The sequence below is a fragment of the Pogona vitticeps genome, chromosome 4, assembly GCF_051106095.1.
Source record: "Pogona vitticeps strain Pit_001003342236 chromosome 4, PviZW2.1, whole genome shotgun sequence".
NCBI classification, from domain to species: Eukaryota; Metazoa; Chordata; class Lepidosauria; order Squamata; family Agamidae; genus Pogona; species Pogona vitticeps.
This window is the reverse complement of record NC_135786.1, coordinates 153,674,571-153,689,912: the sequence shown is the minus strand read 5'-3', so window position 1 is coordinate 153,689,912 and position 15,342 is coordinate 153,674,571. Positions and strand designations below refer to the sequence as shown.

At 42.0% G+C, this 15,342-nt stretch overlaps 1 protein-coding gene across 2 annotated transcripts in view; it reads left to right on the top strand.

Annotated features, from left to right (window-relative positions):
• Window positions 1-15,342, top strand: part of DROSHA (drosha ribonuclease III) — a 125,644-nt gene that overhangs the window by 66,130 nt on the left and 44,172 nt on the right. For both annotated transcript variants that reach the window (XM_020786675.3, XM_020786674.3), the window contains exons 22-25: window positions 2,737-2,839; window positions 10,061-10,131; window positions 11,175-11,219; window positions 15,027-15,184. In XM_020786675.3, coding sequence (XP_020642334.3) covers window positions 2,737-2,839; window positions 10,061-10,131; window positions 11,175-11,219; window positions 15,027-15,184 — 377 coding nt within the window. The remainder of the gene's footprint in view (window positions 1-2,736; window positions 2,840-10,060; window positions 10,132-11,174; window positions 11,220-15,026; window positions 15,185-15,342) is intronic.

Sequence of the window (15,342 nt, the reverse complement as noted above, 5' to 3'; positions counted from 1 at the left end):
CTACTCTTGCTGATTAAATATACTCCTGAGGGATGAAAAAAGAAATAAATGAGACACTGGTCAGTACGAACCTGTCCAGGGTCCAGAATGAACTCTGCTTATGTGCACCTCTTGTGATGCATATTGGGAAATACACAAATCTCTACTCCATCCTGCGTCTGGCTTTTACAATTTTTCAGTGCCTTTCTGCCAAATGGAATGAATACATAAAAGGAGGAGTCTAATAACTCTGGGATGTGTTTTTTTCCACCACAGAATTAGCATGTATTACTTAATACCTCATTTAAGGCTTGAAAGAGATTCACTGATGTAAACAGCCTACATCTGGAGGAAAAATGAAAGCTAGGTGGAGCTGTGGGGTAGCATATACCTACTTTTCTCTCCTGAACTTGGAGGTATATACTTGGAATTTGTTGTGTGTCCTTAGTGCTGAAGCAAATAAAATTGTTAGAGCCTATTTATGGAAGCAGCACACTGTTGCTTACATTTTGCTTATTTCCTTCCTTAGTTTTCTTGCTGTGCTGTTTTTCTTCCATTTCTTATTCTTCAGCAAAACAAAAACATATAATCTAGCAACATTTCATGTCCTACACCTTTCTACACACAATTTCCTTCTTTGGCCTCCCTATGAGATAACGAACTCTGTCCTCTTGCCATCCATAATTTGCAAATCAGGAACTACAGTGGTGCCCTGCATAGCGACATTAATCCGTTCCAGAATTAACATCGCTATCCGGAAACATCGCTAAACGGAACTGAAAGCCCCATAGGAACGCATTAAACTCCGTTTAATGCGTTCCTATGGGGCGAAAACTCACCGGTAAGCGAAGATTCCCCATTCGGCCGCCATTTTCGCCACCTCAGTAAGCGAGGGCAGGGCGCGAAAACGGAGTGGGCGACCATTTTCTGCACCCGGTGGCCATTTTGGAACCGCCGATCAGCTGTTTCCCTAACATCGCAATGCGAAGATCGGTAAGCGAAACGCTTACCAATCAGATCATCGCAATGCGATTTTTGGCCTATCTAAGCATCGCTATGCGGATTCGTCGCTAAACGGTGCACTCATTAAGCGAGGCACCACTGTAACTGGTACTTACTTGTCAGTACAGTTCCTAGAATCCCCCAGCCATGCAGTACTCCAAGAAAATAACTTCCATATTTGGGAATTCACCTTGGTGTGTCCATGCCCATTTCTCTTGAGAGATTTTCTTCCTTTTTTTCCTGGCACTATCCATGGTTTCATGTTACATGTGTACATAGTAGTTTGGTTAATGCAAATTAGATTCTCTCATATGACATGCAGATTTGTTTCAAAACACTTATAGTTATAAGGAGGTCAGAGTTTCCAGTGGGACCATGGATAACTCAGCAGTGGTATGCTTAAGAATGCTAAACCATTGTTTGTGCTGGGAACAAAGGACGGAATGTCTCTGTATTGGGGAAGGCAGCATGAGATCACAGTGTTGGCTTCCAGCTTGGAAGCCATGGTTTTGCTAGTGTCTGCACTGGAGCTAGGAGAACAGTTTTCTTTGCCAGAAACCTTTTCCATGGAGAGGGTCTCCTGTTTCTTTCCACCATCTGTGCTTTAAATTGCAGTCGTAACTTGTCCTATGAATGGAAGTTTAACAGCAAATGAATGGATGTCAGAATTTGAATGGAATACATATTTTTTTAATGCCAGATCATGTAGATTCAGTAGAAGCAACACGTGGGTGTGGGTGGTTTTTTTTTTTAAGTCTCTTGCGACTTAAGCGGACAAGACATAGATCTGAACACTCTCAGGTTAAACACAGGATCACCGCTATAAGAGTGAACTTGGGAGTAGATCTGAGATCTTTTTATCCTGACAAGCAATGGGGTTTGGATTAACAAAGTTTTCTAGTCCCATTGTGGACAGGATCATAGCAGCTCATCCTTTCCCTAGCTGGCATCTGCATATTGATATTCAAGTTTGCATCTATCTATAGGCACCAGTCTGGGCCAAGCCATCACTTATCAAAATCAGCATGTGTGTGACTAGTCCTAAGAGGGACACCTACATGTTAGGTTCACACAAACTAACCCACTGTTTATTCATAATGTTTAAAGCACACCTTTCCATAGATTCTGAGAACAGGATGAGAATGCTGGTTGTAGAAGTTAAGGTGATGCAGTCCTGGAACTCGGAGACATTAGGGTTTGTGACTGTAATCCCCAGAATCCCACCCTCCCCAGCTGGCTCAGCCATTAGGCATGTTTTCTCAGGAATTCTGGAAGCTGTAGCCTTAAAAAGTAATTTTTCCGAGCATGGTGTAATGCTATTCCCAGTACATATAGAGAGTACCTGCATTAGGGTTAAGAGACCAGAACCAAGGAGGTAAGACTGAAAAATGCCAGTATTTATCCTATTTCAGCCCCTGTCTGCATAATAGACACATTAGGAAAGACCGACTCTCCTTTTGTACTCCTGAGAATAACATTTTAAATGTATGAGTACTGTGGGATTCATACCAACTGTAGTTCAATATCCACTACATTCATCAGAATGTCATGCAAATTATAATAATTATGTGCAAGTAAATAGGTAATTAGTTATGGCTCTTCAGCTCATGATGTGTTTCCAGTTTGACCTTCAGCGCTGAATGCATTGCCAATAACCCCCCTAATATGATGATACCCTAGAAACATTTGTTCCTGTATCTCTCCACAGCATGGATGCATCCTTTATTTTACAAAAACTGTCTTGGTGTTTTGTAGAAGCTGGAGCTGGATCGATTTATGCTTTATGCTCACGGGCCTGATCTTTGCCGAGAATCAGATCTGCGCCACGCAATGGCCAACTGCTTTGAAGCATTGATAGGTAAGATACCGGTACTATGAAGTCTGCAGAATTTTGTCCACATTACTTCACTGGGTTGATATTCACTTCTCCTAGTAGAACTCAGTGCTATCAGATGCTACTTTGAATGTATGTTTTTTTTCCAGGTTGCAAACCGCTTTTGTTAGGAAGTTCAGTAGCCGGGACTGGAAAGCAGAGAGGGCTAAAGTATTAGAGACTGGAATGGAACTGCTGGCACATACAAAATACAGAGTTCTGTCTCAGTCAGAGCATGAAGAAGTTACTTTTTGGGGGAGCTATAGGCCACAGAATCCCCTAACCAATACAGAAAAATAAGGCAAGAACAGGAACCTGTGGAATACCAGCAGAAAAATGGAAAATAGAACTGGAACCCATAACTAGGGAAGAAAAATGTTTAGCAAGGCAAAAAACCATATGATAGCATAACCCAGGAAAACAAACAACAACAGCAGTGCCCAAAGATTGCACAGATTCAAAGAATTCGTGCTAACAGCAAATGTTGGCTCTGCCAAGAAAAAGATGAAACTCTGTCACATTTCATCTGCAGATGTACAAAGATGGCACAAACAGATTACCAAATTAGAGATGATAGAGTGGTAAAATTAGCTCCCTGGTCATTATGCAAAAAGTATAATTTGCCAGTCTCCAAAAACCCATGGGAACATCAGGTAGAGAAGGCGTCAGAAAATGACTAAGTCAAGATCTTGTGGGATTTCCAGATCCAAACAGATAAGATACCTTGAACATAATACACCAGACATAGTAGTAATAAAACGAAGAAATGTCTGGATCATTGACGTTGCAATTCCAGGGGATGCCAGAGTTGAAAATAAAGAATTGGGGGGGGGGGGGAACTAACAAAATACAGAGACCATGCAATCAAAACATCTCACTTGTGGATGAAACACACTTTAGTGATCCTTGTAGTCATCGGGGCTTTGGGAACAATATCAAAAAACTCCACACAGTATTATACTGTAAGCAGTTTGTAGATCTCAGAAATAACACCATCAGAGCTACAAAACCCGGAAATACTAGGAATAGCATATAATTTTGATTGACTGTGTCTGGTATTTTTTGAGTAATAATAATAACAATCTTAGAATTGCAGAGCTGGAAGGGACCCTATGGATCGTTGAGTCCAGCCCCTATCAGTGGGGGATCATGCTCCCAAACTCTGGCTCCACAGCCAGATGCCTAAACCACTGAGCTAAATAAAAAAAAAAGCTGGATTTAACAATGAATCCCCAAACAGAATAACAGGATGGTGATCCTAGTGTTTAACCAAGAAAGCTGCATTAAAAAAGAAGAGCGATAGTTGCAGTAGAATTTTGTGAGTGAAAGAATCAGAACAAGAATTAGAAGACACAAGCTAAAAGAGCTAAAAGGTTTAAAAAGCTATTGGACTTGAGATGGTGCATGGGAATCAAGGTAATTATTAAAGTTTTTATTATAAGAACAGAATATGAAGAGAAAAGGGGGTGTCTAGTATTCAGTATTGTATAAAGAAAGAGACCCAACAGATCACAAATGCCAGACAAGCATAGATTGAAAGTGGAGGAGGGGGAGAGCCTGATTTGTACTATTCCCCCACCCCAAGAAAAACCAGCAAAAATACCTTACAAATGGGAGGGGGAGACAATGAGAAATAACACCCCAGTCATATCCCCTGCATTGATTGGTTGAGGAGAGTGGAGGGGGTGAAAAAGCATTTCTGCATGAAAAAACAGCAGAAGTAGCAGCATCTAAATGGGAGAATCCATGTTTCAATAAGTGCAAAACAAGAGGAACGATAAAAGATAGCAGGATCATTAGGTACAGCAGCTTTATTAACTGCAGGCCGGCAGTTTAATAAAGAACAAGAAATGAAAGATGGAGCATGAGACATGGAAACCCAATTAGCATAACAGCATCACTGAGGACCATAGTAATTGTCAACAAGTAAAAGAAGAAACAAAAGGGCCGAGTTCCACGTGAAGAACTAAAAACAAGAGAGAGCGAAAAAAATGCAATTCCGAATCAATTGGCTTGGAAGAGATTGAGGAAGTAATTGGATAAAGAAAACGAGACGAAGTGAAAACCAAATGATGTAGGTGTTCTCAGAAATGATGCCTTGGTTTAGATGAGATCATCTCAGCATCTGCCGGATTCTAGTCTTAGAGGCATCAGCAGCCTCCATCTTCTGATCTTGATGTCCTAGTTATGAGCTGATCCTCGTTTGACTTCAGGTTTATGGAATTCCCTCCCCCCCCCTTTTTTTTTAAATCAGTCCCATGAGAACCATACTCTAAGCGTTTCTTAAAGTTAGTAAATGCAACGTGATACAACCTATCTAAGCTATGTACCCTTTATTCCCCCAAACGTCCTGCAAGATAATAGTAAACGTCACCATCATCTTAGAACTACAGAGCTGGAAGAGACTTTGCAGATCATTGATTCCAGCCCCTGCCAAGGAGGCACAGTGGGGGAATCAAACTCCCAAGCTCTGGCTCCCCAGCCAGGTACCTAAACCACTGAGCTAATGCAAATGAAAAACTTCAGAATCACATGGGAAGCCTTCCCCCTGTACAGCTATTAAATGCCCAGGTGTCCAAGCCACCAGCAACCATAGTATGAACGATGGATGGCAAGAGGCAGAGCTACACAGCACTATGGTGACCAGATGAAAACAAGGACAAGGTTCCTGCACCTTTATAGGTCTTGAGAGGAGGGGAGGACAGTCAGGCATATATAACTTGCATTAAAAGTTGCACTGTCTGGAACTTCTGCTTCTAAGCAAATGTTAACAGTACAGTACAGGAGTCTTGCTCTCTTTGTCATCTGGTTGGCCTGTGCAGCACACATGTTGGCAGGAGGCGGGAGTATGCAAAGCAGATTTATCCAGGTTCGCATGTTGTGTTCCCTAATTTTAAACAATGCTTGATTAGGAGTTTAGAATTCTGAGCCCTGTAATTTTTTTTAATAATTATTATTAATGTTTTGAGACCTGGAAGGTGCTACTGTTCACAATTCCTCTGTGTTTTGAAAAGTCCATTTCTAATTATGGCAGGATTACTTAAATTCAGCAATATAATTTAAGGCAAAGATAAGTCATATTTTGGGTGGTGTTGCTGCAGAGTCAGGAGCTGGAAATGGTTGACAGTCTGCTACAGATTACCCAGAGATCTACCAGTAGATCCAAATTTACCTCCTATCCTGGCCTGTCCTACATACCTTTTAGAAAGGAATGTTTTCTACCTTAAGAGAATGGAGTCTGATTAGGGGGAATTTTACACATAAGAAGTAACAAGGAGGAGAAAGAACTTCCATCAGATCAGACCATATATGCAACATACTATCCTGACTTCTATTCTCACACATTTTGTTTTGCCTTAGAAAATATATTTTGGCTTTTTTGCAAGGTAACAGCTATATGGCTTCAGCCTTGGGCTATACTGTGTTTCATCAGATCAAGATAAGGTTGTGGGGGGGCTGTCCTGTTTAATTCTGCTTTGCTCTTTGCAAGTGCTTTGATGTTTAATGTTGAAAAGAAACTGGAGCAGATGGGGGGGGGAGTGTAGTGAAAGATACATATCTGATGTGTGGTTCAAACAGCCCTACTTTTCAGAGGAGTTGGTGCAGACACCGCTGCTGCATTTTGGTTTATTATGTGGTGTAGGTCAGTCATGGGTCTAGAAGTAAGATCATTTGAGAAATGGGTAGTTCTTTTACCCTGCGTATACATCACATATTGTCCTAAGGTAAAGGTAAAGGTTCCCCTTGACAATTTTTGTCCAGTCGTGTTCGACTCTAGGGGGCGGTGCTCATCCCCGTTTCCAAGCCATAGAGCCAGCGTTTGTCCGAAGACAATCTTCCATGATCACATGGCCAGTGCGACTTAGACACGGAACCTGTTACCTTCCCACCAAGGTGGTCCGTACTTATCTACTTGCATTTGAATGCTTTCGAACCGCTAGGTTGGCGGGAGCTGGGACAAGCGATGGGCGCTCACTCCGTCACGTGGATTCGATCTTACAACTGCTTGGTCTTCTGACCCTGCAGCACAGGCTTCTGCGGTTTAGCCTGCAGTGCCACCACGTCCCTATATTGTCCTATGTGTATGTAATAATAATCATCATATGCCTTCAAGTCTGCTTTATGGCAACCCTTTTCAGGGTTTTCCAGGTAGAGAATACTCAGAAGTGGTGTGCCATTCCCTTCTTCTGGGGGCATCCTAGGACTGTGGAACTTGCCCAGGGCTACACAGGTTGGCTGTACTCACAGGAGGGAATTAGACTCCCAACCTCTGGCTCTGCAGCCAGATACCTAAACCACTGAGCTATTCAAGAAGTGGATCGTAAACCACTTCTGAGTAGTCTCTACATGGAGAATCCTGAAAAGGGTTACCATGAGTCAGAATAGACTTGACAGCGCATGATTATCGATGTGTATGAACAGGCTCATCAACATAGAAAAGAGGTCCTGGATTGTCTTAGATTCTGTTTTGTATTTCTTGAGGACTGCTTAGGAGCATGGGGGCCATACATCACTCTTGCAAATCTTCAAGCGGTCACAGCTGAAGAGTGCCACAAATGGGACCAAAATAATGAAATGGTGCCATTGTAGCTCACACCGCAGTGGTTCTCAAACTTGAGTCTCCAGATATTCTTAGATTTCCACTTCCAAAGTCCCTCCGCTGTGGTGGCTACTGGGAGCTGGGCCAACAGCTGAAGATCCAGATTTGGGGACTGTTTCTCTGGATGCCGTGGGCAGTACAGTGCTATGGCTTTGCCTCTGGTCTCTCCTATTGAACTCACCATGCAAACTAAGGGATTCCGAAAGTCAGGAGATCTGGGTCCAGATCTCCACTGAGCCATGAAACCCACAGGACATGCAGTCTGTCAGATTGATCTACCTCTTAGGGTTGTTTTGAAGGGATAAAGGCTATATATATCTCCTTGAGCTCCTGAGAAGATAGGCAAGGAATAAATACAACTAAGAAATAAATAAACTGTCCAAAAAGTGAATTCTGAGTACACTGTAACGCAGTACACTAGAAGCAACCAGGAGCGTGGGCCTGTGTAGTAGAGAAAGCTGCCTAGCAGTAAGTAGACCATTAGTCCACCCTAGGGCTATAATTACCAGTCAGCAACCATGGAGAAACAAAACAAAATAGGGTGCTGAAGTTCTGGAGGTGGCCCAGTGCACAGCTGCCTCTGTCTCTGCTGTAGCCTGAAAAGCTCTCCTGCTGTGTCGCCCAGCTCCAGAGAGCAAGGCATCCAGCCCACTCTGGCCACCACCACGACCCTCCATCTTCCCTGCAGGTGCCCTGCCAAAGGAGGAAGAGACGAGTGGCAGTGTGTAGGGATTTCTAACCTCACCCCCTCTTTCTAGAGAGTCTAGAGCAGGTTGCAATAAAACTAAATTGCTATAGAGCCCCTTTATTTGCGGGGATCAGTGTTAACTTATCCACAGTCTGAAAATACAGATATTAAAACTATTACATGGGGAAAAATAGAAATACAGTACAGATTTTCAAGATGTAATTTTCAGAACACACTATGTTATACAAGTAAGTCATCGCCATTTCACCTGTTTTCTTGGCAGCTTGAGGCAGCTTCCTCTACATTCCAGAGCAGCATTGTTGAAAAACTCAGAAATAAATTAGCTAGTGAGAGGAAGGGCGCTAACCTAAGCTGAACTGCCTTCTGGGAGAGGTTTCCCATCTCCCACCTGTCTCGCCTTCTCCTAACCCCTTCCTCACCACTCCTGGGGCAAATAAGGAAATTGTGTTCAGGAAAAGAAAAACATAGTCATTGAGATTGTGTGTGGGAGAGAGAGGGGCAGTCATCTTCAACACAGTGATGAACAAGGGAAAACTTCAACTTGGTTCTTACTCATAGAGGCCCCATCAAGAAAATTACAGGTACAGGAGAGTCCTGGGTTCAACAGATGGTTACATGTAGTGTTTGCTATAATTTGCTTTTCAGTATCCATGGTGGTGGGTGGTCTTGGAACCCATCCCTCACAGATATGGGAGTCCTACTGTACAGCTAAAAATACATGCATTTTTCTGTGTATAAGACACCCCATGTATAAGATACCCCTACCTCCACTGTTCTAACCCCAAATAAAGAAATCTTAACATAGCTTTGAGTATTCAGCCTCTGGGCTCAGAACACTCGGGCATTACAAGTGCCTGTTGCATCTGAGCCTACAGGCTCCACCCCCAACGAGGTATGTTCCAATTGGCTTGTTCAGCATCAGCTGATGTCAGTTCCATAAGTCTCCTGACTGTAGGAAGCTAAGCCTCGTGATTGAAGGAAGCTTGTTTACAGAGGCAAGGCACGAGCAGTTTTGTTCTCTCCTCAGCTTACTTCCGTGTACTGTATAAGATGCCTCTCAATTTTTAGTGCAATGATTTTAAGAAAAAGTAGTGTCTTATACATGGAAAAATACAGTAATGCAGGGGAAGAAGTGTAGCTGAGCCTCTATACTCTGTTCCCTACCTACTCCCACCCATGCTTGCTCATATCTTTTGAATTAGCTCCCTAGTTGTAACTCAGGAAATAATAATGCAAGTGGGTTACTCATTACCATTCTGCAATCAAATACTCCTTGATTTTTTTTATCCCTTCTCATATTTCCACATCCTTCCCATCAGTTTTCTCCTCATCTGTTTTTGCTGCCCCTGCCTCTTCTGCCCGGCTCCTTCCTATCGATTCGTGGGCCTGTATTGGAACTTTTGTTGATCTGTTGACTTCCTGATCCACATCCAGCACTTGCCCACATATATGTGCCGTCCAAATGGCAAAGTAGTGTGTCGTATCCTTTTCCTTACAAAACCATAGTATGATTCAGTTACATTTGTAGAATAGGATTTAGTTACATTTTCTAGCTGCAAGGAGGACAGGGAAAAAGACGTTGTTCAGGCATAGGGTGGCACCTTCTTCTGTAGCGCTTTCTGAAAGACCGTATAGGAATCCATCTGGGTCTGTTAAATCTGCAGTGTCCTAGTGTCTCTGGAGCCTTATTTCACATGCTCTTTATTATTCCTTCAAACCAAACAATCAGCTTGGCTCATCAAATGCCTCGTTCTGTCACCCAGCTCTTTTTGAATGCTCAGAAAAGTAATGCGGAACCACAGTGGTTCATTTCAAGTCACAAGCGTGCAGATTGGTGTCCCAAATGACCCATAATTACTAACACATATTTATACTATCGTGAACTCTTACCACACAGGGGCTGTTTACTTGGAAGGAAGTCTTGAAGAAGCCAAGCACCTGTTTGGACGCCTCCTCTTTAACGACCAGGTATGACTTAATTTTTGCAGCCTGATGATGCATTACAACATGGCTTTTTGCTTTGACAGTTGGTTTGAGTTATGTGGTGGTTTTGTTAAGAGCAAGTATTTCAAATTGAAAGGGTAGAGAAAAAAAGAAGTTTATTATAATTGGGCATATACTTGATTTTCCCCCCAGAAAAAAATATATATTAGCAGAGAGGGATGTTGCAATTTGGGGTGGGGAGGAATGACACAGGTGCTTTTCACACCTACTGCTTTTCTGTCACAATCTCTCAATTGTTTTTACTGTTTTGCAGTAATGCTCATTCGTTTATTTGTTTGCACACAGTACTTATCTACTACCCTTTACAAAATTCACAGGGCAGTTTGCAAGAAGATACTTGTTGTGAAGTAGACATAATTCCCAGTGATAATTTAAAAAAAAAAACACCTAGAAGTATAAATATGAGATGGAAACATGGGAGTAAAAAAAGGCTTTAGTACTGAGATAGTGAAAGGGCCTGGAAAAATTTAAAAGGGGGTTACACCGTGCCAGTGTTAAGACTTTTTTTAAAAAAAAAGGATATCTAAAGACCAGGCTTATTTAGGTGCATTTAGAGAGAGGCGGTCTTTCAGATATCCTGGTCCTCAAACTATGAAGAGTACTGGAAGTAGTCTGAGAAATGTTTGGATGTGAGAGATATGTTTGTGTGTGTGTGTGTGAGAGAGAGAGAGAATGAGAGAGAGAGAGAGATCTTAGCTCACTGTCTTCTTTTACTTACAGAACTTGAAAACAACAAACATACAGTTTGTTACATAGTTCAAGAAATGGGTGCGTTCTCCTTCCACTTTAATTGACATGAACACTAAGTGGAAGCACTACAGGCAGTTCAAGCAGAGCAGAGAATGCCTGGTTTTTAAAAAGTAGTTTGCCAGCACTATTGAATTTGCAATGAGCAGAGTCAGCATCTGAAACTATTTCAGTATTTCGCAGAATGACATTTTATTTAGCAATGTGGAATTTGTTAAATGGCTCCCTTGAGCTTTAAAAGCGTGTCTCAATGTTTGCAGGACCTGCGGGAAGTATGGCTTAATTATCCTCTACACCCTCTCCAAGTAAGTGTCTCTCTTTTTACTAACGGATTTCAGAGTGCATTTTTATTAGTAGTATTTTTTTAATACCCAGGGACGCCTTTTATTGGCATTCACCTAAGTTGACATCTTTGAACATTTCACATAGACATGGCCTCTGTGAAATTTTTTTTTATCTTCTGCAGTGTCAACTGCTCTGACTCAAAGACAAACAGTCCTCTAGAATACAAGCAGCAGGCAGACAGTAATGTGGCAGGCAGATGCCAGTCACCCCACAGCTTTGCAGAAGACTGGCAGTCTGGTGCCACTGGCAGGTTCCCCAAATGGAGAAAGAAAAATCAAGGAATCTTTCTATGTATTTGTTAGTTAGATGATTAGTTGGCTTGTGTTACACACAGACGCACACACACACACACACACACATACAGTGTTCTTATACAAATATCCCCCACAGGTGGAAATAATGAGGAAATAATGCAATGGATTAGCCACTCTGTGACCCATCCCACCTCCTGCCAGGAGTGGCTAACCCACTGCGGACAACGGCACGATAGGAAGGCTCCATTGAGCTTGCGTCAGTGGCGGAATGGTTAGTGGACAGTTATTTCCACCTGTGAGGGGATATTCCTATATGAATACCCCCATCTCTAATATACATATTTTCCCTACTGTGATTAAGGCAGAGTCCATGACTCTTTCTCCTAATTTTCTTTTCACAAAGGCCCCGAGCTAGATTAGGCTGAGAGGAAGAGTGACTGGCCCAACATTTCATGGCCAAATTTGAACCCAAATCTTCTGAGTCCTAGGCCAGTACTCTTAACAGCTATATCACAGTGGAATTGGTGTTCTGACGTCAGCCCCCAGGGCACTGCCAGCAGTTGATCGTGACGTGAAATCACCAGCCATTCTTGCAGGTAGGGATTCAGATGCCTATTTGTCACCTCACAGGGACTGTTGGGGAGCCAGTGTGGTACAGAATGTCATACTAGAACTCAGGAGATCTGGGTTCAAATTGTCATTCATATCTGAAACACACTTGGGTCCTCAGGTGTTCTTTGACTAAAACTTGCAGAAGCCTTCACCCTCTAGCTCTGCTGGCCAGGATTTCTGGGAATTGAAGAATATATGGGGACCGAATGTTGGGAACCACTGCAACAGGTGACCTTGAGCCAATTGTACTGTATCAGACAGACAGTCATTTTGTTCCTCCAGGCCCAGGAAACTGAGAATTTCACATGTCAGATGGCCTGGAGCTCTCTGTTGGCAGATTCAGTTCTGAATGTCTTGGCAGAGTATGAAATTGTGGGCTTAAAAACCTCTAGCTATACACAGTGGGGAAAGTTCAGGGATCTACAGAGCAGAATTAGCTTCAGGTTTCACCACAGTAGACCATCCTTTTTTTTCTCATCAACTGGCACTTACAGTCTCAATAACTCACTCTGAGACATCGATAAGAGAAAGAATAAAAAATTCCATTTACTCACAGTTCTGAGCATATTGTTTGAAAAATGATGATTGACTACATGACGAGACCTTAACTAATAACTAACTTCATGACTGACTAGGTGGCTGACTCTAACTTAATATTGATTGTCTAACTGAACACTGACTACATAACTCTTAAATGCCACTGACCCCTGAGTAGGAAGAGTACTCTTATGCAAAGAGGTATGGCAGAGCGGGAGCAATTGGTTGCAACTGGATTGATTGGCAATCAACCCAGTCCTGAAAGATCCCTCCCACCCAAAACTTCTTAAAGGCAGCATATGAAGGTTTCAATCATTCCAAAAGGATGAGAGGAGTGATCTTGATTCTCTGGAGCTCCCTGTGCCACAGCCTCCTAAAGGTGTCCCTCAGTTTATCCTAGGTGGAATATACCAGAGAATAGATACGTTCTTTGAACCCTTCAAAAAATCTTAGTGAGCCTGTTTTTCATCATTTCACGTAAAAAAGTTAGTACTCCTAAGCTGCTCCGAGCCCTTTATATACATTATTGAGCTCCGCTTTATATACATTATTGGACTCCACCTTACAGCAGATCTATAACTTATAACAGAGGCGTTATTCTCAGTCATATTTAAAAATGAACATCACAGGTTTTCTGTGTAGATGGGTAAGAGAAAATGGTATGGTTAAAAGATGAAAATCATAAAGCATGTTATATACATATTTTATACAGTGGTGCCTCGCTTAACGAGCACACCGTTTAACAACGAATCCGCATAGTGATGTCGCAATTGCGATCGCAAAAGCGATTGCATTGCGATGTTTAGATAGGGGGAAACTCGCATTGCGATGTTTACAGAACAGCTGATTGGCGGTTCCAAAATGGCCGTCGGATGCCCAAAATGGCCACCGCATGCCCAAAATGGCCACCGCAAGTGTTTTCGTGCCCTGCCCTCGTTTACCGAGGGCGCGAAAATGGCGGCACATCGCTGAACGGTGAGTTTAGGGCTCCATAGGAACGCATTAAACTAAGTTTAATGAGTTCCTATGAGGTTTTTCAATCCGTTTAGCGATGTTTCTGCATAGCGACGTTAATCCGGAACGGATTAACATCGCTATGTGGGGCACCAGTGTATAAGTAATTTCTACTGAAATCCCAGCAGGCTAAAGTTGGATTTTTTTCAACAATTGTGTATACTGTATATGTTATTCAGTGTTCTATCAGTGCTGTGAGCTGAAAATGTATAAAGGGGTCATGAAGAAGCTCCACTTTTCCTGTTTTGTAGCTGGCACCTTCTGTATTCCTAAAACTGTAAATATACTTTACTGAAATGCACTTTGCCTTCAGTTTCTGCCCTTTGAAATATTAAATAGTCAACAAAACTGGAACAAGCCCCTTTGAGAAATGTGTCTGTTGTATATATGTTCCCGTAAAACCCCAGAGCATGAGAATCCTGTTTTTACCATTTTTGGCAAACTTGTCTGCTAGATTCCAACAGAAATAACTGGATTTAGAAATACTAAATTATCTTTTTTTTAAAAAAGTAAACAAGGCTAAAATAAAACTTGAAGAAAATCCATGGGATTTATTTATTAATTACATGTATATTCCACAAATCTTCATCATGTAAATTTTTCTGGGGCATCTAACCAACAAACAAGAAAAAAAATTACAGTTGATCATTTAGCAATCAACTTAAACAACAAAAAACATGTTGAATGAACCCATCAGTCAACTGAACAAACAGGAAGAGCTAATAAATTCTTCAAATGGCTTTAAATGTCTTTAAAGCATAGAACAATAAAAACCTCTTAACCTGGTGGTAACTGAAGATAGGAAACCTTACTTTTGTGTGCTTCCCAGAATCCCATAACTGGTTGCCATGCTGGCAATGGGATTCTGGAGTTGTAGTCCGAGTAGCTCTTGTGTCTCTTCTGGACACCATCACTGGGTGTCTGTAGGTTTTTCCTGCTTTGGCGGAGGGTTGGACTCAGTGATTCTTCTGTCTGCACCAGTGCTATAATTCAGCAGCCCAAGTCCTCTTACCTAATTATGCATAAGCAATGTAACTGTTTGAGGCAAAATGCCCCAAGATAAGAAATCCCTGCAGACACTATCAATTGCTGCATACTGATGATATCTACAGTGATTTCTTGGGGTAATTTGCCTCCAGAGTTATGCCATTGGCATAGCTATGCAAAAGGATTTTGGCCTATGGTTCTGTGATAGCCAGAAAGCTTCTTCCTCTGGAGGATGTGTTAAAGGTGGGGAGGTGGTGGTGGGTGTTATGAGTTATCAAGTTGCTTCTGATTTATGGCAACTCTAATAGGGTTCTCAAGGTATGTGAGAGATTTTCTGTTTTAATGTTTCATATTTATTTTCAGCTGCAGGAATCTAATACCGATCGACAACTGATTGAGACCTCTCCAGTCCTCCAGAAACTGACTGAGTTTGAAGATGCCATTGGAGTCATATTTACTCATGTTCGCCTCTTGGCACGGGCTTTCACTTTAAGGACAGTGGGATTCAACCATCTGACTCTGTAAGATTTTTTTTTTTTTTTTTTTTTTTTTTTTTTTTTTTTTTTTGCTTTTTCCTTCCTATCCAGTGTACTGAGGGTCTGCTCCTCAAAGTCTGGAGTTCTTAACCTGGGATCCAAGACTTAAGGGGTTTTGTGTGTGTGTGTGTGTGTGTGTGTGT